Genomic DNA, 26,419 nt, shown 5'->3' on the forward strand with positions numbered 1-26,419 from the left:
AATTGTGATAGAAACCCCCGTACATGTATAACCCCTACAATTCCTACTCTCATTCCAACCACTCATAACGTGGGGTCCACACTATGAGTGGACTCCACACACATTAATGAGCAAGGATCCCCTTCTTGACTTTCCTTCTTGACTTCCTACTCGATGGGCTATTGGGTCTAACTTTGGGCCCAATTTCGATGATCAAAACTATTCATATTTTAAAATTTGTCATGTACATCATATCTGCAAAAAATCAAATTGATCAAATATCGAAAGAACTAAAAATCGTTTATTAAAAAAATTTAATAAATAGTTTATTGTTTAATAAAAATTTTAGTTCATGTGATTTTTGATATCTGATCGACTTAATTTTTTACAAATATGATATACATGACAAATTTTAAAACATGAACAGTTTGAATTATCAAAATTAAACTCAAAAATTAACCCAATAACTTATCAAATAGGAAGTTAAGTAGAGTGGTCAAGGAGGGAATTGCTCCACGTTAAGGGCCCCAATCAAATTGGGGACCATAGAATCCCAAAAAAAAGGATCCAAGCATTTTTGATTTTATAATCACTCATGGGATGAAAAGTCATGCATTACATGGGCAACATAACAATGAAGACGTTACTCTGCTCTGATTCTTACACGTGTACGGGTGGATCAACACCACTTTTTCCTTCACCTGCTCTATAAAGTCAAGGACTCTCTGCCCATTAAAATCATCCAAGAGCTTTTTGTGTTTGGGTGAATTCAATTTCCATTGAAGCCATTTTCCGTAGCTTTCTCTTTTTCTCTTTCTTTTTCTCATCTTAAGGGAGGAGGAATGTCTTGCTGCGGAGGAAACTGTGGCTGCGCCTCTGGCTGCAAGTGTGGCAGCGGCTGTGGAGGGTATATCCAACTTCACTACAATTTTATTGTTATTATATATATATATATATATATATATATTGGGATTTTCAAAAACAGAAAACAATGAAAAGTTCAAAAAACTTGAGAAAATTACAACCAAAAAAAATTTAGAGTTTTAATTTTGTCAATTTAAATCATAATTTTTTTAATTAATTTTTAGATTGTATGTTTCAAATCCCGAAAAAAAAATGTTATAATAAGAGTTGAGTCTTTAAATGATCTTCTTGATGAGTCAAGGCATATTTAAGGTTTGTTCATATCATATAACGATTTTTTCATTTAAGCCTTGTTTTGGATGGGGGGTTGGTTTTTAGGTTTTTTTCGCTAGTCTGTGTTAAAAAGTATTGTTTGGATAGATTTTTTGATTTTTTTTTTTTTTACTTTTGTAAGAAAAAAATAAAATAATTATGATTTAGATGCAGTATTTTGTTTTATTAATTTTTTAATTTATGTTGTCATTTTATGACTAAAATAGTTCCAAACCACATGCCAAACATAGCCTAATATTAACTGGTTTTTGGATTGGATGCATTTAAAACTCTAATGAAACAATTTTTGAAAATTTGAAATTAATTTTGATTTGTCTTGAATGGTAGGTTGTTTTTAAATAAGTTTGCCAAATAAATTTTTTATATTTTAAAAAATAAAATAAAATAAAAGTAAGAAGCAAATTTTTTTGGGTTGGTCATATCGTAAGATATTTAAAGTAGATTATTTGAGCAAGTTTATTCCGCTCTATTAACTCGGAAGCTAAGATCTCACCTCACTTTATAATCACTTGGACTAAAATCTCATCATTGATACCTAAGTCTCATGATCACTTCAACTACAACTTGGATCTGAATACAGGGTTAAACATATCTAAAAAAAAATTATTCTAAAATTAATACGTCTAAGAAGTATCTTGTTTATGTATTTGTTTCTTATCCCTTTGATTGGGTAATTTATTGGCAGGTGTGGGATGTACCCTGACATAGAGAAGAGCACCACTACAACCACCACCATAGCTGGTGTTGCACCACCAGTGAAAATGTACGTGTATATATAATTATCATTGAACATGTTTGTTTTAGGGGTGTTTTGGGAACAATGGTAATAAGTCAGTTTTTTGGTTTTTTAACTTTTTTTTTTTTTTTTTTTTTTAATAAAAAAAGTCAACTTTTTTACCCAAAACAATCTAATTTTTTTGTCAAAAAAAAATCAATTTTTTATCAACTTCTCAAAACACTGCTTAGTAAAACATATAGATTAGTTTTCCAATAAAAAAAATATGAATTTAAATTGTACAACCTTTCAGGGACTCAGAGGGGTCTGAGAAGAGCTCTGGAGCTGAAGGAGGTCATGCTTGCGACTGTGGATCAAACTGCGAGTGTGACCCATGCAACTGTTAAGATGACTTGGGTTCTAATGCCAAGCCTCAACCAAAGCACCCTTATATGTTTAGTTTGATATTAAAATAAAATTAAAAAAAAAAAAATGTATGGGTTTGGGTTTTTATTTTATGTATTATGAGGATTTGCGGGTTAAATGCAATAAAATAATGGACTTGGTTTGTACAGGTGAAGTTTGTATTTGTGTCTGCTTTGTGGGATTTGGAGTTTGATGATGTATGTATGTGTGAAAGGAGGGTTGAATTGTATGGAAACAAATTGATGCATATGAAATATCTAGACGCCTTCAATTGTGGTGTAATATTTGCATCTCCACCACCCAACAGTTATTAAAACAATACTGATTGGTCGTCTGAAAAATCATAATTCAAAATATCTAAAATAACGTCGACGTCATTTTGATACATTTGAATTATAAAAATTTGAGTCACTAAATATTTTTCTTTTTAAAAATAATAAAAGATAAAATCCTCCAATAATTTGACTAGTTAACTATTGAAATTATGTTTTTTCTTTAAAAAAATAATAAAATAAAATAAAATCCTTCAATAATTTGAATAGTTGGCTGTTTGGTTCCTTGAAAATCATTGGAAAGTAGAAGTTCTATTATTAGACTGGAATAATTTTTTTTCTTTATTTCTCTCTTGTTGATGGTATAAAATTAAAAAAATATATATATTATTATTTAATTTTGATTTTTTATTTATCAATATTATAGGATGTTAGTTAATTTGTTAGTAAAATTTAATTATAACTAAAGTGATGTTGTGCTCTATCAACTCGTATCCCTAATTTTTTTTCTTTTCATCACACAAGTTCGTTTATTTTTAGAAGTAAATTGTTCAATTATTTTTATATAAAATAATAAAAAAATATAAAAATGTTAAACATTGATGTTTTAAAAAAATGTCTAAAAAATTTTAAAAAAATAAAATAAAAAAATTTCAAAAAAAATAAAATAAATAAAATAATGATTTACTCAATAAAAAATACAAAAAATTAAATATTAATGTTTAAAAAAAATGTCCAAAATATATAAAATAAAATAAAAATTCTAGTTCAGTAGAATATTTTTCTAATACCTAATTTTGGAGGCCCATTTACATCATAATTCGGAACTCACTATCAATCCCTTCTTTATCTCTCAAAATAGACACAATATTAATGTGTCTCAACTCACTACTAATTCCAATCTCCCGTTTTTAACTTTCCAAACAAACGGCCACTGGGCTACTCTCTAAGATATAGATCACTGGGCTAAAGTGGGTACGTGGTAGGCCCCATAGTGCAAATTGGACAGTCCAACGACGTGCACTGAAGCCTGCCCCATTCATTATTTATCTTACATATGATCTTATTCTATGAAAAATCTTATATGTTCCTTGCACAATTATAAAGAAATTATTTGTCTATTTTTTCTTCAGACTAGTTATAAGAATTTAAATCTGAACTTCAATTAAGTTAGGAAGTATTTCAACCTATAAACTCAACCAAAGTTTACATTATTCAATAAAAATACTATATATATCATGAATTTTATTCTTAAGATTTTATTTTTTGAGGACTGGATGTTTAAGCTAGTTTAGAGCAACTCTAATCACTCTCTTCATTTTGCAATGGCTAAAATATAAGAAAATATATGTTCTTTATTTTACCTAATTCCTTTTTATCTATACATTCCAATGTTACTCTTTATTTTACCTATCTATCAATGGATTCGTTTGGAAAGTGTGTTGACTTTTTAACTTTTTGGTTATTTTAGCCTGAGGCTAAAAAGTCTCGTTTGAGAATGACTTTTTGACTTTTTATAAGAGAAAGAATGTAATGATTATGGATTAGATGTAATATTTTATTTTATTGAACTAAAAATCTTTTTTATTTTTGTGTGACTATTTTAGTCAAAAAAATCTCAAACCTCAACTTCCTAAACAAGCTCTATACAAACTCTTTGAAGAGTCTTTCAAGGCTCTCCCAATGTAGTTAGCTTTGACTTTTTTTGCTAAAACAATTATTATAATAGTTAGTTTGTGAGAGCGACTAAAATATGATAATTTTATATAATAACCACCAAGTCTCTTTTAAAAAGTTGTTCTTACACACTTCTCAATTTTTTTATTTCTAAATTTACTGTGAAAGTGAGATGAACAATTAGGAGTTGTTAGGATGACCTAAATAAGTGTATTTTTTATCTTTTTATGAAAAGATGTGCAAAAAAATAGAGAAGTGATGTGATGAAAAAAAAATAAAAAGATAAATTATTGTGTATGTCAAACTTGGCCTTAGTAAGATTTGGGCCACACCTATAATAAATATGGTTCATAATTTTAGTTTTTGAATAATTTTCTCAATAATTTTTCAATTTATATCATCTAATATTATATAAATAATAATATATACCAAAGCTGAACTCAGACTAAAGAAAACAAAAAATGCTACGAATTTATCCTTATAAAATTATAATTTATTTCAAATGTGCTTGTGTAACAGAAATTAAATTGACCAAATATGGGACCCACAAATAATATAAATTTGAACCACTAATTCATTTTTCTAAATAAATTCTGAATTTATAAGTATGAATTTATGGTATTATCGTGAAGAAAAACATTGTGGAATTCATATTCATTCAAAACGTAAATCAACATGAAAGCAGTGGCCCTTTTGTTTGAGATTGAGAGGAGGAGGGTCTTTAGAGTCGTAATACATGGAACCATTTCAATCTCTCTCTCTGCCGCTACCCAATTCCATTCTTCAAGTTTCAGCTTCTCCCCCCTCCCCCCTCATAATCATTATTCATCTGAGAATGAGACTTCAGTTTCGACCCACGAAGGAGGAAGAGAAGAAGAAGAAGAACCAAAGAGCTTGTGTTGGAGGATTGAGAAGCTCCCAAGAACAGAGCCTGTTGGGTCTGCCTTCCAGAGCTGGATGGGTGACGGATTTCCCATTCACAGAGGCCATGTCTTTCACACCATCAACCGCCTAAGGAAGCTCCATTTCAACAAACGCGCTCTCGAGGTCTCCCTTTCTCTTCCTTTATATATGGCGCATATATCTATGTTGGGCAGTGTTTATTTTAGCTTGTTAGGCAATGCAATGGTGTTGGCTCTTTTTATGTTAAAAGAGTGCAAAGAATCTATGCTCACTATCTGTTTGTTTATATGCTTCGATGAATTGTTCCAGTTGCATAATAAGGTGAAATGCAGGCAATGTTCAACCTGCATATATGAACCTTACATCTACTGTGGGCAGTGTTAAGTTTAGCTGTTAAGGCAATGGTGTTGGTTCTTTAGCTTAATAAGTGTGCAAAGCATATAAGCTCATTATCTGTTTGTATATATGCTTCAAAGAATTGTGACAGTTGCATACTGAGGTGAAATGCAGGGTATGTTCAACTTTATTTAGTCAACACTTGATTTCAATTACTCGATTGTGTTAATCTTTACCCATTATGTTGTTGTGAAATGTATCAACAAACTGCATTGCCACCGTAATCGATTTTGTGTGTCTTCTCCAATAGTTTATTAAGGGAAAACTTGAACATCTTGTTTGCCTTCTGGGGTTATCTTGTGGACTGCCCAAGTTTCTGTACAACTTAGACTCATCATATTCATCATTGTTTTCAAACCAGAGAATGATCTTCACCTTCATTTTCAAACATGTGGTCGTTATGCTACTTTTATTTTAATGAAGTGACAAACCATCATCACTGTAGTTTTTTAGAATTCCCGTCTTATTACTTTGTATTGGATTTAGTTCAACATTTTAGTACTGATTTCTTGTTCTGCATTTTAAATGGTGTTTAATATCCCTTCATAATGTCTTCATCAGCATGATGACGAAAGAAGAATTTGGGTTTTATTAAGGCTGACCTTGAGTATCTACCTGTAACTTTTAACAGGTGATGGAATGGGTGATCAGGGAGAGGCCCTACAGGCCAAAAGAACTAGACTACTCCTATCTATTAGAATTCACAAGTAAGCTTCATGGGGTATCACAAGGGGAGAAACTTTTTTCTTGTATCCCACCTGAATTCCAAAAGGAGTTGCTGTACAACAATCTTGTTATTGCATGCTTGGACAAAGGCATGATAAGGCTTTCACTTGCATACATGAAGAAAATGAGGGAACTGGGTCATCCGATCTCTCACTTGATTTTCAACCGCCTCATTATCCTCCATTCTTCGCCGAGCCGTAGGAAGGCCATCACAAGAATCCTTAGACAAATGAGGGCTGATAAGGTGGATCCGCATGTTTCCACTTACAACATTCTGATGAAAATTGAAGCTAATCAACACAATATTGAAGGATTGGTTAAGGTATTTGTTGACATGAAGAGAGCACAAGTTGAGCCAAATGAGATATCCTTCTGCATATTAGCAACTGCACATGCCGTTGCAAGACTGTACACTGTTTGCGAGGCCTATGTTGAAGCAGTCGAGAAGTCAGCAACGGGAAATAACTGGTCAACATTAGATGTCCTTCTTATATTGTATGGATATTTGGGGAAGGAGAAGGAGATAGATCGAATTTGGGGTATTTTGCAAGAACTTCCTCATGTCAGGTCTAAGAGTTTCTTGGTGGCTATTGAAGCATTTGGCAGGATTGGGGGCCTAAGTCGTGCTGAACAGCTTTGGTTGGAAATGAAATCAAAGAAAGGGTTGAAATCAACTGAGCAATTCAATTCAATGATATCTGTTTATTGCAGGCTCGGGTTTATTACTAAAGCAACTAAGCTGTATAAAGAAATGGAGCAAAATGGATGCAAACCAAATGCCATAACATATCGACACCTTGCTCTTGGTTGCTTGAAAGCGGGGTTAATGAAAGAAACTCTAAAAACACTAGATTTGGGAAATGATTTGTCGGCAAGTACCAAGATCAGGAAATCAACCCCGTGGCTTGAGATTACTCTTTCAATAGTTGAAATTTTTGCTGAGAATGGTGACATAGAGAATGCTGAGAAGCACTTTGAAGAATTGAAGAAAGCAAATTATACTAGGTATACTTTTGTGTACAATACCTTGATTAAGGCTTATGTCAAGGCCAAGATTTATGATCCAAATCTTTTAAAAAGGATGATTCTGGGAGGGGCTAGGCCAGATTCCGAGACCTATAGCCTCTTGAAACTTGTTGAGCAGTTTCAAACCTAATTGTGTGCTGTTATGATTGGTTAAGTTGAATTTTTTTCAGTGTATTGTAGTTATTTTGTATGTTGGAAAATAAACATGGAAGAGATGGAGGAAACCACGATCATTCTGCAGGAGGATATGACAAGAAAGCTTGAGCATGCCAAGAAAGCTCGGATTGAGTTGCCATCCACCCCTAAAATCTTTTTGAAGTTATAAATTTTTTGCATTCTCTTGGAACTTAAAGCATATCATTCACATCTGTGTATATTACCTAGTGTATACAATTTTATTTTATTTTTTTGTTTAGCAATTTTTTGCCAAGTACAGATGGAAACGGAATACACATGTTCAATTCTGTTTGCCTTTCTGTGACCTGTTTGACAGGCTCAAAATTTATGGCCGTGACTGCTACATAATGTGATTTTCTGATTTCTGGAGACAGTTTGAGATTGTATGTATGCAGCTAGTAAAAAGAATGAGATTGTTCGCTCAATATTCCTTTATGTTTGGTGAAATTTGAATTTATCCTTGAAATCTTTTGGGCAATGTTTGGATGGAGAAAAGTTCAACGACGAATTCAGATCATTTGGCCAATATTAGAAAATTTGGCTTAATAATTCAGTAAAAAAAAAAAAAAAATTGTTTCTTTCATTTGTTCTTTTGAAGGCTCAGGTATGAATTCCTCCTATAGCTCTGTGTATCATCAATATTCTTTATTTTTTGGGTAAATTACCAACACCCCCCTCGAGGTTTGACTAAAATACCGATTCCTTTCGAGGTTTGAGAAATTACATCCCGCCTCCTGAGCTTTATATTTGCATAATAAATTGCTCCTTGAAGTTTATATTTACATAACAAGCTGCCCTCTCATTTGTTATACAAATATAAATTTTAGGGGACAATTTGTAATTTTTCAAACCTTAGGGGAGAATTGGTATTTTAGTCAAACCTCGAGAGGAGTATTGGTAATTTGTCCTTATTTTTTAAAGCAGTTTTCTATTTGTAGAGACCAATCACAAAACCGAACGTAACCTCTCACATGAGAATGAGATTCCCAAAAGATCAAATCCGCCTCATATGAAAAGTTTGTATCTGATTTTATGATCGGTTTCCGTGTTCTTAAACTTTTTTTTTTGAAAAGTCCTTTCTTCATTGTGAAACAGAACCCTCCATGATAACAGGTTTTAAGCTCAATTACACACTTTTTGCAGCACTTCAAAAACTATTTAATTTGAACACTTTAAAATAAACAATACATTAGTCGTGTAAATTTGAACAAAAGTAAATGATAAATGCACTTCATAGAAAGCCCCCAGCACACTTTTCATTCAACAACTTGCAATTTAGTTCAATAAGAAACCCTGAACGAGTTGTTCAAGCCAACAAGATTGGGAATCTATGATTATAATTTGTGATGAAAATTACGAAAATTTATGGTGTATGTAATGTTAATTTATGATAAAAAAAAATTATGAATGAAGAATTTATGGTGTACATCTTAAAATAAAAATTATAATTTTGTGGTGACTAGAAAATTGTGCTTTTTGGGGCAAATTACACTTTGTCTCCCTTTATATTTGATTATTTTTTCACTTTGACCCTTGGAATAATTTTTTCTTCTTACTTTGGCCCTTCATATTTTAAGTTTTTTTTAATTTACTTGTAAAATTAACTTCTATTCAAAATTAGATAAAAAATGTCACGTCAACTACCATATGACATAATTTTTTTTTTCTTTTCTTTTGAGAATATAGATATATATTATATTGAGACTTGAATTTGTTTCATAAGTATGAGTTATATATAATAAAATATTTTTAAGCAAGTGGCTATCAATGTGTCATTTCCTATCAAATTTTGGTCATAAGTTAACTTTAAGAATAAATTGAGAAAAACTTAAAATATAAAAGGTCAAGGAGAAAAAAAACCTCAAAAGTCAAAAGTCAAAAAATAACCAAACCAAAAAAGGAGTAAAGTGTAATTTACACTACTTTTTGTGATGGAAAAAGTTATCATTTTATGATTTATGTTCAAAAAAATTTGTTGTTTCGGAGTGCAACCTAGTAGCATCTCAATAAGTAATTCTTGGATGAAGTCCCTTCCCAAATTATTTCTTTCCATCATCACAATCATCTATCATCTATACCATTATAAAAATATATCAATTGTGATAGAGACCCCACACATACATGACCCCTACAATCCCCATTCTCATCCCAATCACTCATAGTGTGGGGCCTACACATACATGAGTGAACCCCACACACATATCAAGGGCCAAGATCAAATTAGGAGTTATGGAACCCCCAAAAAAGGGGGTCCCAAACATTTCTCATAGAGAAAAGTCATTATTGATTCTTGTTGGCAAGCAACTAAACACTAATTAGGAGAAAAACAGACATTACACCAAATAATTAGGAGTGGGAAGGCAGTCATGGTTTGAAGTTACTCTATCAACATAATGGGGATGTTGTTATCACTTACAAACTGAGAAGTTTCAAAGGACAGTGACAAAATAAACATCTCAAAGTATTTCCTCAGAATTAGCTGAGGTAGGGAGAAAAACCAGTTCGAGGTTCAGGTGAGCTGGTTGAAGAACTCGGCTGCAGTCGCAATGGCACCTCCAGCAATGGCATCCATTACAATCTTGTCTCGATTGCTGTTACTGGCTGCGGACACCAAACCCCCAGCTAATGCACCCCCGAGCATTGCATTTTTCTGCAACAAGGGCATTGTTACTTTCAAAAGAAAGAAATGAAATAAGTAGAGACATCACAGACAGTAAAAATGATATGAATTGAAAAAAAAATAAAAAGGTTAAAAACAAAAACAAACAACATGAACTCAAAAGGGCCATTTTCACATCAGGAAGTTTTGATTCCAATAAAGAATGGTTGAGCCTTGACATTATTTTTTGTTCTCATTAATTAATAGCATTATACAGTCAAACCATCTGATGAAACAGAGCAATATTGGGAATATGTGCAAAAAAACTTTGTTAGAACTTTGGAATCCTTTTGAAAGATGGGTCTAAAAAAGATTCAACCTTGGGCATTTTTCCTTTCAAGGATAGGCTGCATTCGACATTATGCAAGTGCATGCATATGATAGTGGATAAGGACTGTCACACCGGTAGATAAAATGAAAAAATAAAATAAAAATGTATACATAATTTCAGATAAATGATGCGTATTTTTATCTAGCCATCATCAAGGAAAGAAATTTCATGGGAAGTAGGGAGTCCCATTAAATTTTTTTCTCTTTCTTTTTGGTCAGAAGTCGACAGTAATCCACTCAACGGGCAACACATTTCCGGTAGCGTACTCACCAACATACCCAAACCTTGTGACAATGGGGAGCAAATACAGGTCTCTAGTACAAACAAAAAAAAAAAAAAAAGGGACAACAACAACAAAAACAAAAGACTTCACTAACAGTCTAGATAGCAAGATGGTGTGTTAAAGAATAAAGCTTTGGACCCCCAGTGGGGGTACTGGGGGTCACCTCCCATTGGTTCAAAAAAAACAGTTTTTTTTTTTTTTTTTTTTTTGAGTTTTCAGCCAACCGCAGGCCGACACGTGGCACTGGGGGGGTCACCCCCACTGGGGGTCTGTAGCATTGCTGGTGTGTTAAATGGGCCAATGCAAAAAGTGATTTCTTTAAAAATGCTCCCATAAGCTTCTGTTGGAGAACTACATGGATTCTCAGTATGCAGTCTAATGGTAAGTATAATTATGGGGAAAAAACATGGAGATAAAAAGAAATAGCAGACTGAGAAACAGCAGTAACAACTATGGAGCCTCATGGAAAATTGCTTTAGCTTTGAAAGAAGGCTCAACTATGGTACGGAAATTAGTCAACAATGAAATGCAGAATTTACCCAGTCCCGGGTGCCACGTACTCTCTCCATCCCATACTCCATTCCCACATATACTCCAGCTATAGTTCCTGGCAGTAAAATAAACAAATTTCTTAAAGGAAGTCCTTGTGTTTCAGATATATCATACCAGCAATCTCAGAAGACCTTCCCAATCTCTCATATTCAAGTTTCAAATATGATTGATACTTACCCCAGTAGGCACCTTCCTTGCACATCTTCTTTAACTGCAACAAGAAGGACTTCCATTAGTATGATAAGCATCATTGTTGTGAATTATACTAATGATAACCATTAGTAGGGAGAAATTTTGTATAACCAATAGAGTTGTTGCAACTGACAAACAAGAGAGTAGACCTCTCACACCCTCCAAAAGTGGCACTCTTGATTCATGACATGGGAACCAACAAATCGATCATATATATCAAATGGCACATATTGGTTGGCACCCCAACAGTACCATTCTGTTGGCTAACTCGGTGGCTTAGTTCTGTTGAGTAAAGCAGCAATAGGCTATATAATTAGATCCGAGAGATGTCTGGATTTGAGAAGATCTACAACTAGGACTAAGATATGACATCCCATAGATGGAGAATGGATTGTTAGAATTTCCCATCTTTACCTTCACCTACTCCACTACACACTCCACTTCACCTACCTCCACTTCACCACACACTCCACTTCACCTAACCCACTATCACCTCCACTACACCTACTACCACATTTTCTTCTATATATAGATTGTATAGGAATTGTAATTAAATCAATCTTGTAATACATCAATCAATAATATACATCAATTTATTTTTACATGGTATCAGAGCAGATTTAGAACCTACTATTTTCGCTTCCCCGGCGGGCGGTAATCTCACCTTAGCCGCCCGCCGGACGCCGGACGCCGGACCTCAACCTAGTCCGCTAAGATTTTTGTTTACACATACCTCGCCAGAGCAAAACCTCCATACCTCGGCGGGTTCAGCTCATCTTCATCTTCCTCTTCCTCAGCCACTCTTGTACCAAAAAGTTGGTGAACAGCTTCTTTTCCTCTGCGCATGTCACTTTCATCTAATACGTCATCATGAATCAAGCTTGCAGTATGGATCATCTCAATAATCTCTGCCAAGCGCCTATGTTCTTTGGTAAGTTCCGTCAAGCCTGCAATTTCTGCTGTTGCTCTTGACACTAGTAACACCAAAGCTGGCCTTATCCTCTTCCCACCGGCACTGAAAATCTGTTCAGCGGCAGACATCAAAACCAGGTTGTCTGCACCAACAATAGACTGTAAATTTTTGTTCAATGTTTGGAGGTCATCAGCAACCACCAAAACGCCACTGCGGCGGCGCAACCCCCGGAGGCCGTAGCCGTCGAGTCGGACTTCGTCGTCATCCTCGCCGCCCTACTCTGCGCCCTAATCTGCGTCGTCGGCTTCATTGCCGTGGCCCGATGCGCCTGGCTCCGCCGCAGCACCTACTCCTCCTCCGCCAACTCCAAGCTCGGCGAGTGCCGCTTGCTTCCTCCGTGCGGCCACGGATTCCATGTCGCCTGCATCGACACGTGGCTCGGATCTCTCTCCTTGTCCTTGTAAATCTCTGTTCTTCGTCTGCAGCTTTCTCTCTCTAAAATCGATCAGAATCATGATATATGTTGGCGGAGTTCCATTTTCTGTTGGCTCAGCATCTTCGTCTCAGGAAAGTGATATGCTGTTTGCTTTGATGGAGCATCCAATTCTAGTGGGTTTGATGAAAAAAAAAAAAAAAAAAAAAAAAAAAAACGCATGTGACTTGTCCCCTCTCTCTCTCTCTCTCTCAAACAACAAAGTCCCATATTTACACATGCTGTTCTCTCTCCATTTACACACGGATCCAACTCAGATTGGCCTGGATGTTATCAAAAGCCGCTGTGATAAATAATTAATTCTCTGGTGTTGAGAGTGGGATATGAACCCACGCCCTTGAACAGCTGTAAAGCTTATTGAGCACCGGCGACACACATCATTTTGCCCACTTTCTATTTATTATTATTATTATTATTATTATCCACAACCACAACAACCCAACACCAACAGTTTAAAAAAAAAAAAAAAAAAGAAGCGGACGAAGAACTGCACACCAAACTCCTTTTATTCATGTCGGGCTCACCCCGATCACCATTTTCCACCACAACTCCAAAACCACAAAAAAAAAAAAAAAAAAAAAAAAAAAAAAAAAAAAATCACTCCACCAGGAGGGATTTTTCTTTTCCCTTCTCTACTCTACTGCAGGTCTTTTCTTTTTGCCTCCGTCCTGGCCGGCCCTTGACGGTGTTGCCTCCGTGCTTCCTAGACCACCAAGCAAGTTGCCTCCTCCCTACTCCTCCACTACAGCGTATGGTGGACCTCCAAATCGGAACATCACGGTGGCCTTCCGCTTCAGCTCCTTGTTTTCCGTCTTTAGCACGCTTATCTCTGCTCGCGCATCCTTATACATGCGTTGGAGCAGAGCCAGCTGGGAATTTAAATGCTGCACCTCATTTGTCCTACTCTGTAGCCGGTTCGACAAATTTGTGACCGCCGTCATGCTTTCCACACATGCCTTCAGAGTATACTGATTAGCCTCAATATCAGTTTGCACCGCCATTTTTTGCTCCACCGACCGCATCGGAAAGTTCAATGGAGCAAAACCAGAGGTGTTTGGTTGAGGTTCACTGGCCACCGCACCAGTTATTTCTCTTGTGGGCTCGTTCAGTTCTGGAAAGAGCGTGAGCAGGTTCTGGGTAGCTGGACGGGAAGAAGAGGCTATGTTTTTGGGTTGCTAAGTGTTTCAGAGAAAGGTTGGTTACCGGGTGTTTCAAGATTTGCAGAGACAAGCTCTCCGAGCGTTCAGAGGTTTCAGACTAGTATGCACAGCCTTCGCCTCAACCTTGTTTTAAATAGCCAGGGCCAGCCACGCGCATCGCGCGCCTCTTGACGCCCGACAAACTGGCACGCCTTTTCATGGCACATCTTTTGATAAAGTGGGCACGCCTTTTGATGGCACGCCTTTTGAAAAATTGGGCACACCTTTTGAGGGTGCAACTTTTCCAACGGTCCGACATGACCCTATAAACTGTCCCGACATAGATTCCGGTTAGTTTCTACATGGGTCCGACAAGACTCTGTAAACTGTCCCGACATTGATTCCGGTTAGCTCCTTTATGGGTCCGACAAGACTCTGTAAACTGTCCCGACATTGATTCCGGTTAGTTTCTACAAGGGTCCAGCAAGACTCCGTAAACTGTCACAACAGTGTCTGTTACAACGGTCCGACATGACCCCGTAAACTGTCTTCTACATCGGTCTGACACCACCATACAGTGTCCTCTACAACGTTATGACACCCCATACAGTGTCTTCACCAACGGTCTGACACGACCATACAGTGTCTCCTATCCTTTTTTATTTTTATGTATTTTCTTGTTTTGTTACTCTCTCCAAACTCAAGTTGGTTAGTTTCTCTCCTCCTTGAGTTTGCGGGGGGCTGTTAGAATTTCCCATCTTTACCTTCACCTACTCCACTACACACTCCACTTCACCTACCTCCACTTCACCACACACTCCACTTCACCTAACCCACTATCACCTCCACTACACCTACTACCACATTTTCTTCTATATATAGATTGTATAGGAATTGTAATTAAATCAATCTTGTAATACATCAATCAATAATATACATCAATTTATTTTTACATGGATAATGCCAGAAACTATGAACAAAAATTTTCATTTAAGGTATTCTGTTGAACGCATACCAAGATTGGCAATAAACATTTTTGTAGCTAAAATTAAAGACCAAAAGTGCTGGGATCACCCTTCATTGGGATTCCAAAAAACAATATGAGCATTTCATTCAGTCATAAGAAGAACTTTTAAGGACTAGACGCAAAAAAATTGTAATTGACATATGTAGCCATAACTATTTTCCAATACCAAGCAGGAAGCAGAGCTACTACATTAAGTCCTCTATTTCCAATTCATTACGAACAACCTAAGTTGTAAACTCATAAAAGTTCATTTAATCCACCAGTAGTTAATGCCAAATCAACATTGAAGGTTCACCACTTACTAAAACTTAGAAGAACAAAAATAATAGGTGCATCACATATCAATTTCTCTAGTTTGGACGTTTTATCAGTTACAAGACTTAGAGTTTTGCGTGTTGGAAATTTCTGTAAACAAAACATAGACTAGGTGTCTAGGTTAGGTGTATTCGAAGTGTCCAAGTGATTGAAAATGTTATGAGACAATGAAGCGTGTGCTTTGATCCAATCTCAGGCAAAATTGCACGAGTATATTGCATTAGTTCAAACTGAAGATGCATTTTGCCATCAAGTTTTTTGCATGTTATGTCCAAGTCAAGTGAGAGTCAAAAAGCCAACTTATGACACTTGGTTTTTGAGAGCTAGGAATCCCTTAGAGTTAAAACATGTTAAAATCTACCATCACCTACTCCACCTACTACACCTACCACCACCTACTACCACCTACTACACACCTACCACTACCACTACATCTCCTATATAAGGAACCCCTCACCATTTGTAATATATAACATACAACAATCAATAATACATCAGTTTTTTTACATGGTATCAGAGCAAGGTTAAGACCTTAGTGATTCCGCTTCACCGGCGGGCGGCAGCCTCGCCTTGGCCGTCCGCCGGACAAACCCAAATTTTCTAATTCTCTCTCTCCTTCCTCCATACTTTTCACCCACATACCAGTGCACAAAAGCCCTCTTCGCATACATCAGATCAAACTTATGATCACTCCTCGAGAACACCTCAGCAACACTTGTGGAGTTGGAGATCATGCAAACTGCTCTCTGAACCTTAGCAAGATCACCACCAGGAACCACAGTGGGTGGCTGGTGAGAGAGAAATGGGATGCCTATCGACCGGCAAACTATCCGCAACCGCCATCTGCGCAATCGCACCCTCAACCGACCTTGCCTCAATTATCGAATCATCGCGATTCGTATTCGCAACGAGTACTATTTTCTCGTACTCCTCTTCTCCCTGAGTCCGGCTCCGCCGCCGCTTCGCCTCCCTCTGCCGCTGGAGCTCCGACTCGGTGACTTTAGGCACCGGAATCGACACTCGGTTCGCTTTCTTATCAGGCTTGCGGCTAACTTTCTCGAGCTCCTTCTCCTCCTGTTCGGCGATCCGGTGCGCCTCTACTTTGCGAGCGGCTGCCTCGGCGCGTTTCTCTGCCTCGTCGTGTTTCAACCCTTACTGTCCGACAGAGCATGTTCCAAGGGTATTGCCAAAGGATGAGGACCCAAGCTTGGTTAATAGAAATAAAAAAATGCTCGGACAGCTTTTGGGGACATTGGAGAGAGAAATATATTATATAACCTTTTCTATTCTAAAATATTCTCCACTCAAAACCATCATCACATTTTCCACCGCCCAAACCCTCTTTATCTTATATATATATATATATATATATATATATATTTTTTTTTTCTTTCCACCGCCCCACTTTTTATTAAAAAAAAAAAAAAAAAAAAAAAAAAAAAAAAAAAAAAAAACCATTGCCGATTTTCAAAAAAACCCGTGGGACAAGAAACCACGTGAACCACTTTTCTTATTTTCCCCATCTTTCATTTTGATTTCAAATATATTCTTCTTATTTCTTTCTTTATTTTTCTTTCACATTCTTTTTACTCTTTTTCAAATTCCTTTCATACCATATAGCTTTGCACACCAAACCATATTTTATTCATCTCCGGGATCAACCCCGATCACAATTTTACACAACAAAAAAAAATAAAAAAATAAAAAAATAAAATAAAAAAAAAATAAAATAAAAAAAAATAACAAAAACAAAAATAAAAATAAAAATAAAAATAAAACACCACAAGATTTGTTTTCTTTTCTGCAGACGGCCACCCACCGACCTCACTTCTTCGCCTATTCCGCCGGTCTTTTCTTCTTGCCTCCGTCCTGGGCGGTCCTTGACGGTGTTGCCTCTGTATTTCCCACTCCACTGGGCACGATCACTCCACCCTGCTCCTCTACTACAGCATATGGCGGACCTCCAAATCGGAACATCACGGTGGCCTTCCGCTTCAGCTCCTTATTTTTCGCCTTTAGCACACTTATCTCTGCTCGCGCATCCTTATACATGCGTTGGAGCAGAGCCAGCTGGGCGTTTAACTGCTGCACCTCATTTGTCCTACTCTGCAGCCGGTGCGACAGGTTTGTGACCGCTGTCATGGTCTCCACACATGACTTCAAAGTATACTGATTGGCCTCAATATCAGTTTGCACCGCCATTTTTTGCTCCACCGACCGCATCGGAAAGTTCAACGGAGCAAAACCAGAGGTGTTTGGTTGCGGTTCATGGGCCACCACACCAGTTATCTCTCTTGTTGACTCGTTGAGGTCGGGAAAGAGAGTGAGTAGACCACGGGACGAAGAGGCCATTTTCTGGGTAGCTGAACGGGAAGAAGAGGCCATTGTTCAGATGTTTCAGAATGCAAATATTCAGATATTTCAGAATGAAAATGTTCAGCGATTTCAGACTGGTTTGCACAGCCTCCGCCTCAACCTTGGTTTAAATAGCCAGGGCCGATCCGCGCATCGCGCGCCACTTGACGCCAGACGACAAAACAGGCGCGCAAGCCAAGGTAATCACGCGCCTCGCCATCATGTCCGGCACGCCTTTTGATGGCACGCCTTTTGATGGATTGGGCACGCCTTTTGATGGCACGCCTTTTGAAAAATTGGGCACACCTTTTGAGGGTGCGACTTTTTAAGGGTCCGACAAGACTCTGTAAACTGTCCCGACATTGATTCCGGTTAGCTCCTTCATGGGTCCGACAAGACTCTGTAAACTGTCCCGACATTGATTCCGGTTAGTTTCTACAAGGGTCCAGCAAGACTCCGTAAACTGTCACAACATAAACTGTCTTCTACATTGGTCCGACACGAGCCAGTGTCTTCTACATCGGTCTGCCATAACCATACAGTCTTCTACAACGGTCTAACACGACCATACAGTGTCTCCTATCCATTTTTTATTTTTTTCAGATTATTTTCTTGTTTTGTTACTCTCTCCAAACTCAAGTTGGTTAGTTCCTATCCCCCTTGAGTTTGCGGGGGGCTGTTAAAATCTACCATCACCTACTCCACCTACTACACCTACCACCACCTACTACACACCTACCACTACCACCTACTCTACTACATCTCCTATATAAGGAACCCCTCACCATTTGTAATATATAACATACAACAATCAATAATACATCAGTTTTTTTACAAAACACCTAAAGTTGAAGATCTCATACCAATTTTTTTTCCATGTTTGTAGTTAGGAGCTAAAAATGGAACCTAAAACATTAATTATGAAAAATACCATATTTTGGGGAGATCACTATTTTTAGCCAATTCTAAGAATTTCGGATTTTGTTTTTGATAAATAGAGTTAACTTGCTATATAAAATATAATTTTTTAATATTTTCATTGAATTCAAATAGGGGGGTATTTTGCTATTTACATGTAATAGCTTAATTAAATGGGAAGGTAAATGATGTGAAGTGTACACATTGTCTACATATAAACAAAGAAAAATCTTATGTTGATGATCCTCGATTTGTGAAAACTTTCCCCAGGTATTTTGATAAAAAACACCTACACATCATATGAACTCAGATCATTCTTATTGCATTGGTGCATAGTTCATAGAAGTAAGAAAAATGGTAAAACCTTTATATTTCCAACTGAATTAAATTGAAGTGCACAATTCCCAACCATTTGAACTAAAGAACATTACCAACCCAAAAAAAAGAACTAAAGAACATATATATAAACACACATATGCACATGCCTAATTCAACAATAATGCCAATCTATCAAGCACTGACACTCCAAGGTGTCGTAATTGTGTCGAGCACATTTCGGAGACAGGGGACATACCAACTAATTCCCTCCCCCCCCGCCTCCTCCTCCTCCTCCTCCTCCTCCTCCTCCTCCTCCTCTTTCTCTTAGTGCTTTTGATGAATTGAATATTTGTCACTTTTTTCTTAGATTTAAATAATTAATAGATCATCCACAAAAAATACATAAATGATAAGAGCTAAGGTTTTTTTTTTTTAATATTAAATTAATATTTGCTTTTGTTATTTTTGTTATTTGTGAATATAATATTAATCTATATAGCAAATAAAAATATTTTTTATTGCCGTATCCCCCTCTTTCCTTTTCTTTTTTAAATCACCGAGTCCGTATCCATGTCCCCGTGCCTTCTTAGATGTGAATAACTACATAGATGGAAATGGGATAGAAGTTCTCACCGAGTGCTCCAACTTGTGACGCGAAACACTCCCTGCAAGAAGCATGTTACATCAACACATTTAGTCAAGAAGATCAACAAAAAATAAAAACAAACAAACAATAAAATGAAAAAGAGAAATTTAGTTAATTTTCCAAAAGAGAATAACGGTGTTTATTTAGCAGCATCATATCATATTACGAAATTATAGAATCGTATACATGAATTAATATATTTTGACACAACAGAATACACGGGGACTAGATATATCGTTCTAGTAGACGAAAGGGGCTCTCAAATCCATGAGAAAAATAGAACCTTAAATCCACAAGGAAGAGAAAATATCTTAATATTATTGATTGAATTGAATAAAAATTGTCTTTGCCATGAGGCTTACATAGTTATTTACAATAAACTAAACCTAATACTTGTAGGAAAAGTAATTCTAAAATAAACTAGAAAACTTAAATCAATACAAATTAGGAAACTTAAGAGAATAAAGAAACTAAAATTCTAAACTATCTAAAATCCTAACCAAAATCTAATTCCAAAATAACAAAATTTAGGAAACTTAGGGTATGTTTGGTTTGCATTTGGGAGATGAGTTTTAGAAAAAAAAATTCTAAAAAATTGTTTGGTTTGAGTTTTTCTCAAAAAATTTCCAAAATCACTTTCTCTCTCTTACACATCAATCAATCACTTTTTCTCTCTCATCTTTCATTCTCAATCACTTTTTCTCTCACACACATCTACTCAAATTCTCCCAAAATATCAAATCGTCCCAAACTCCGAAAAAAATAACTCTCCCAAAATATACAACCAAACAAACCAAAAAAATTTCTAAACTCTCTCCTCAAATTTTTTTTCAAAAACAACTCTCCCAAAAACAAACCAAACAAGCCCTTAATAATTCTAAAATATTTATACTAAATTACAAGAATCCTAATAAAAATAATATATCAAAAATATTAAAACTAAAAATATAAAAATTCTTAAAATCTTGTTCTACATCAGGCTCCTCTTCTTTGAAAGAACTCGTCCTCAAGTTCATATTAGAGATTTGCCATCTTCCATGCCAAATAAAGAGATATTTTGAATATTTTAGTTGCTTGCCCCTCTTCCAAAAGTTGTATATAAACAAGTTTTCTTTCTGAAAATTCTTCTCTATATGCTTCAACCGGTTGACAAGATTAATTAGACCAGCATTGAAAATCAAATTAAATTGCTCTACACCAAGAAGATCAACCAAATTTAATTGATGTAGAACTTGCATGCTCTCTTGATGTTGCACCATCTTAGATTCAATTGATCCTTCAATTATCAACCTTGGAATATCAAATGTATCCCCAATCAACTTCTCTGGTGCACATGTCAACTTTATTACCTCATCTTTTATTTCTTCTTTTTCATTGAGTTTAACTAGATCTCCTTCTTTTGCGATCTCATAGCTATCATAATAATCAAGAGATGATAGTTCCGTCATTAAAAGCTCTTGGCTAACTTCAACATTTTTCTCTTGCTTCACCTCTTCATCGTCGTCTTCAAACTTCTTGATCAAAATAATTTCAGTGGCCTCTCTTTCATCAATTTCAACATTCTCACCATTGTTGAAATCAACTTGATTTTCTATTTCAATTGAATGTCTGTTTGGGTCTTCAAAATTTTGAAATATTGAGATATTCAAAACCTTTTCTTCTTCAATGCAATTTTATCAAGTCCGTAAGATGCAAATATAACCTTCTTTTCGTGAGGAATTTTCATGAATTCAAAGAAATTTTCAAGATCAAACAAGCAATCAAGAAAATTTTCTTTTTGAAACTTACTTGAACAGTTAAAATATGAAATTTGTGCAAAATAATGTAAGCTAACATTGAGCTAGGAGAAGCTTGGCCACGGGTGAATCCTCCGACGCAATTGCTGTCAACTATTGATTGCCTCTGGTTGACGATTAGTACCAAATCGGCAAGTAGATTACAAATCTCATTGTGAAGTTAATATACCTCTAGCCGATGTTTCTCAATCGCATCCCATATGGCTTCCACCCTACGATCAACGTCAATAAGAATTGTGTGTGGTCCATTGTCTTGTGTCATTGAGCTAGGAGAATCCATGCTCTGATACCATTTGATGCAACGGAATACACGGGGACTAGATATCGTTCTAGTAAACGAAAAGGGCTCTTGAATCCACGAGAAAAATAAAACCTTAAATCCACAAAGAAGAGAAAATATCTTAATATTATTGATTGAATTGAATAAAAGTTGTTTTTGCTATGAGACTTACATAGCTATTCATAATAAACTAAACCTAATACTTGTAGAAAAAGTAATTCTATAATAAACTTTATAGGTTGGTTTTTCTTTTCTTTCTCTCCAAGTCTCTTCGAGTCTTCATCAAGTCCACCAATTCTTATCCTCTCCAAGACTTCCAAGGTAAGTTTCTTGATAATTTTGACCCCCACCATTTTTAGATTTAAAAGGAAATTTTTCTTCATGAAAAATTGCATCACCTGATTCAAAAATTATTTTGTTTTCAATATCAAAAAATCTATAGGCTGTACTATTTGTTGCATATCCAAGAAAAGCACAAGTGGCAGCTTTCACACCTAATTTAGGTCTTTTAGGGTCCACCAGTCTAACAAAAGCTAGACAACCCCAAACCCTCAAATATCTCAAATTTAGCTTATGCCCTTTCCACAACTCAAAAGGTGTAACTTTTGTTTTTTTATGTGGCACTCTATTCATAACATAACATGCAGTTAAAATTGCTTCACCCCACAAATTTGAAGGAGCACCTGCTTCAATTAGCATAGCATTTGTAAAATCAGTTAAAGTTCTATTTTTCCTTTCTGCTATACCATTGGATGCAGGTGAATATGGTGGAGTAGTTTCATGGATTATTCCCAAAGACTGAGCAAACAAGTTGAATCCAAAAGATTCATACTCCCGGCCTCTATCACTCCTATACCTTTTAATCTTTTTACCGAATTGATTTTCAACTTCAAAAAAAAATTCTTTAAATTTTTCAAAAGCATCGCTTTTATTTTTCAACAAGTATACATAAGTGTATTTTGAAAAATCATCAATAAAAGTAATTAAATATCTATTTCCACCACGTGTTAAAATTCCTTCAAATTCACATAAATCAGTGTGAATTAATTCTAACAATTCAGTATTTCTCACCACACTTTTATGAGGCCTTTTAGTTATTTTTGCTTAACTGCAAACTTCACATTTCTCAAACTTATTTGTTAGTCTGAGAATTAATCCTAAACTACTCATGACTCCCACATATCGGCTATTAATATGACACAGACAAGCATGCCAAAAATTCATAGAAGACAACATGTAAACAGAAACATGTGCTTTCTTATTCTCAACATTTAATTTAAACATTCCATCACAGGCATACCCTTTCCCCACAAATATGCCTTTTTTAGTGATTACATATTGGTCAGATTCAATAGCCTGTTTGAAACCAGCTTTGTTGAGCAAATAACTTGACATAAAAAATTTCTCATGGACGGTGTGTACAACACATCCTTTAAAACAAACACACGTCCAGAGGTAAAATTCAGCTCAACATCCCCACACCCGAGCACCTTGGTTAAACTAGTGTCACCAAGCATAACAGTCCTCTCCTCATTAAAAAGAGTGAAATCTTTGAACCAATCTTTATCATAGCAGACATGCCTATTGGCACCAGAGTCTGCCCACCACCCTTCTACAGATTGAACCATAAAAATATCTGTGATCATAGCCACAAATGATTCCTCGGTAACATTAGCCTGTGGTCGAAACTGTTGTTTTCGAAATTTGCAAGTTCGAGCAATATGCCCACTTTTGCCACACACAAAACATGTCACATTTGTCAGATCTTGTGAAGGGGGTTCTTGGTTCCATTTCTTTTGCCTCGGATAATTTTTATTTTGTGGCCGTCCAGTATTTTTCCAAATTTTCTTAACTAGCTTCAAGTGACTACTTTTATGAAATCGACCTTTAGGTAAAGTATTTTCAGAAGTTAAATTTACCTTTGCAATGGAATGCTCTTGTGTCATAAGCGCATCTTGTCCTCGTGCTTCCTCATCCACCCGAATCCATGTGATTAGAGTCTCCAAGGACATCTCTTTTTGCTTGTGACGCATCGACTTCTGGAACTCCCTCCAAGATGATGGAAGTTTGTCAACAATACGTGCTACAACAAGATTGCCTCCAATTTTCATGCCTTCGGATCTAACTTCAGCCACTAGCATCTAAAAATCTTGAACTTGCTCCATCACTGATTTTCCAGCTATCATCTGATAGCGGAAAAAACGGCTTGCAACATATTTGTTAGCGCCTGCCTCTTCAGTGTCATATTTGTTCTGCAAGGCTTTCCAAATTTTCTTGGCAGTGGTGTAAGTAGTATTGTACGGGGAGCAAATATTCCGGCAAGCCCGTACTCCTTTCTTCCGAGCTCCGTTTCTGTCCGATCACCTGTGAGCAAATAACGGTGAGCTACCCGGCGGTGTGTGGCTGGAAAAACCCTCAGACGATCAAGTTAGCGCACACCTTAGGATAGAGAGAGAGAGAAGCATGTAAGAATTTCCTTACAAAGTGTTCCTGTCCAGCGTATGGGGCGCACAGATATGCTTATATACCCTTCTGCGCCCCAAATCTACTCCCATTGGTCTCTCGACACGTGGCTCTGTTATCCCATCTGTCAGCACAAATCTTGCTATACATCACCTAACCCAAATGCCAGCCCACTCTGCTGGGAGCACGGCAGCCGGGCAACATTATCTCGGCTATCAACGGCCATACTGAACATGTCCAAGTGCAGTTGATGTCGTAGTCTCCTACTACCGGGCTTAATTCCAGCTGTGCTCAACTGTATTCCGGCGAAGCTGAGCTGGAGATTGGTAACGCCGGTCAGCCAAAGACCTTCTCGGCCAAGCTCCAAGCACAGGCCTTCCTACCGGGTTAAGGTGCGTGCATTACAACCTTGCAACGCGTGAGCCGGGGAGCCTCATCTAGGCTGTTCCTCCACCTGTCCGGCCTTCGCGGAACCGAGATCAGATAACTCGGGTTCCACGTGGGCTTTGCTATTACCGAGCAATATCACGGCCTGATCTTGGAGCCCAATACCTCGGCCCAAATCTGTCCGGCTAACGTCACGGCCCAATCTCAGATCATAAATCTCCCACTCAATTGCCCCTTAATTCCGTCCGCAAAAGCGTGACTGGGATTACTTATTTCGACCGGGATAACACTTCCTCGGTCCTCAGAATGCGAAATGGCGACCGGGCTAGTTGACATTCCTGTCCGCAAACTTGCCCGGTTATACTCCTCGGTTGACGTCCTCTTCTTCAGAAGTAGCCCGGTTGACTCAACTCTTCAACCCGTCTCTTCAGTTCTGACGTCGTCATAAATGGGGACACGTGGCGGGCTGCCATTGGTTCTCGAGCAGCCAACCCGCCGTCTTGCCAGAATTTGAATTTGGGCGGTTTCGTCTCCTCTATAAACATTCCCCCCCTCATCTTCCTTGAGCTCTTACTGACTCACTGTCATTCCAAGCAACCCAGAGCTCTTGCCTCTCCTCTGCCATTACTGAACTCGTGCTCGAAGAAGAAGCAGCCACTGCTCCATATTGGTAAGCCCTCCAACCCTTGTTATTGTTATTTTCCTTGATATTTCACACAATAGGGCAATAAAACGTAGTTCTTAGGACATAGGCCATAGAAATCGTCCCAAACCTCCCACTGTTCATGGTGTTCTTCATTTTCGCTGATGAACTTCGAAGAACTGGGGCGGACCGGGCTCCAGGTCTTCATTTGATCCAAAAAACCATCCCGACCGAGCAAATAACCTGTTAGACTTAACCATAGCAAGAACCGCGATAACAAAGGTCTTGGCCGCTCAACCGGACTAAAATCTGGTCTGCTTGGGCGGCCGAGCTCCTTGGTTAGCCTCTACGATCGAGGTGGTTTGGCACTCTAGACGACTGAGCTAAAGTCAAGCTCGCTTTGCGCGACCGCGCTCCCTCTTACACTTGCCCTCCTTTTCCTGCAGAGTCCAAGGGGACCACTGATCATTCCTGAGGCTCCCAAAGACCGAGCAGCCACAAATCACCTGACAGTGCCAAACCACAGCCGAGCTAATTTAGCCGGTCATAAATGGGGAAATTCCGCTTCCTCGTGGATACTCCAGCTGCGCTAGCTGCGTTCAGGGAGGAGTACGGCATCCCGGCCGACGTCCACCTTGAGCTCGCAGAAGAAGAGACCACGCCTTGGGGCAGAACAGAACAATGCCCCTTCACTGTGCTGTCCACCGTCGAAGGAGGCCTCCGCTTCCCACTTAACCCACTTATCACCGAGTTCCTCCGCTGCACCGGGCTGGCACCCACACAAGTGTCCACCAACACTTACCGAATTATCAACGGCGTCCATGAACTGAATAACCGGCTAGGCACCAACTTAGGTCTAGCCGAGATATTAAGGTAATACACGATGGGTCACACCGGTGACGACCTAGCCTATTATTTGAAAATCAGACCGGGCAAGGAGAAAATTGTAACCGGCACCCCGGATAAAGACTTGCACGACAACGATTTTTTCTGGGTGTCGGGCAATTACGAAACAGCCGAGGTACCAGGCTGGTTTATAAGCAAGAACTTCGGTTCCTCATGTAAGCCGCTCAAACTTGCTTGGTCAGCCTACCTTCTTTATTCTGTAATTAACCAGTTTTCTTGTTTCTTTTACAGCAATCCAAGCCTTGCAAGCCAACTACCAATTTCCCAACGTAGAGGCAATTCGGACCGTGCTTCGCCATCGCCACCGAG

The 26,419-nt window shown here is 37.5% G+C and overlaps 3 protein-coding genes and 1 long non-coding RNA gene across 4 annotated transcripts in view; 2 read left to right on the plus strand and 2 right to left on the minus strand.

Annotated features, from left to right (window-relative positions):
• Nucleotides 1-479: 479 nt before the first annotated feature.
• Nucleotides 480-2,465, plus strand: LOC114300680 (metallothionein-like protein type 2). Its single transcript, XM_028245539.2, has 3 exons — nt 480-886; nt 1,862-1,939; nt 2,205-2,465. The coding sequence occupies exons 1-3, from the start codon at nt 822-824 to the stop codon at nt 2,296-2,298; spliced, it is 237 nt and encodes a 78-aa protein (XP_028101340.2). The 5' UTR covers nt 480-821; the 3' UTR covers nt 2,299-2,465.
• A 195-nt stretch (nt 2,466-2,660) lies between these two features.
• On the plus strand, nt 2,661-7,919 carry LOC114300679 (Tetratricopeptide repeat (TPR)-like superfamily protein). The gene is made up of 2 exons (XM_028245537.2): nt 2,661-5,313; nt 6,197-7,919. The coding sequence occupies exons 1-2, from the start codon at nt 4,942-4,944 to the stop codon at nt 7,445-7,447; spliced, it is 1,623 nt and encodes a 540-aa protein (XP_028101338.2). The 5' UTR covers nt 2,661-4,941; the 3' UTR covers nt 7,448-7,919.
• A 1,795-nt stretch (nt 7,920-9,714) lies between these two features.
• Nucleotides 9,715-26,419, minus strand: part of OEP16-1 (outer plastid envelope protein 16-1) — a 29,520-nt gene continuing 12,815 nt past the window's right edge. The window contains exons 3-6 of the mRNA XM_028245543.2: nt 19,623-19,654; nt 11,497-11,530; nt 11,307-11,374; nt 9,715-10,144 (exon numbers count right to left, since the gene is read on the minus strand). Coding sequence (XP_028101344.1) covers nt 10,004-10,144; nt 11,307-11,374; nt 11,497-11,530; nt 19,623-19,654 — 275 coding nt within the window. The 3' untranslated portion in view covers nt 9,715-10,003. The remainder of the gene's footprint in view (nt 10,145-11,306; nt 11,375-11,496; nt 11,531-19,622; nt 19,655-26,419) is intronic.
• LOC145820858 (uncharacterized) lies at nt 16,826-19,303 on the minus strand. Its single transcript, XR_014362903.1, has 2 exons — nt 18,060-19,303; nt 16,826-18,023 (listed from the first exon to the last, which is right to left on the minus strand). It is a non-coding gene; the product is annotated as an uncharacterized LOC145820858 (long non-coding RNA).

The sequence above is a fragment of the Camellia sinensis genome, chromosome 3 (assembly GCF_055761805.1).
Source record: "Camellia sinensis isolate YWXY chromosome 3, ASM5576180v1, whole genome shotgun sequence".
In the NCBI taxonomy this organism is placed as follows: domain Eukaryota; kingdom Viridiplantae; phylum Streptophyta; class Magnoliopsida; order Ericales; family Theaceae; genus Camellia; species Camellia sinensis.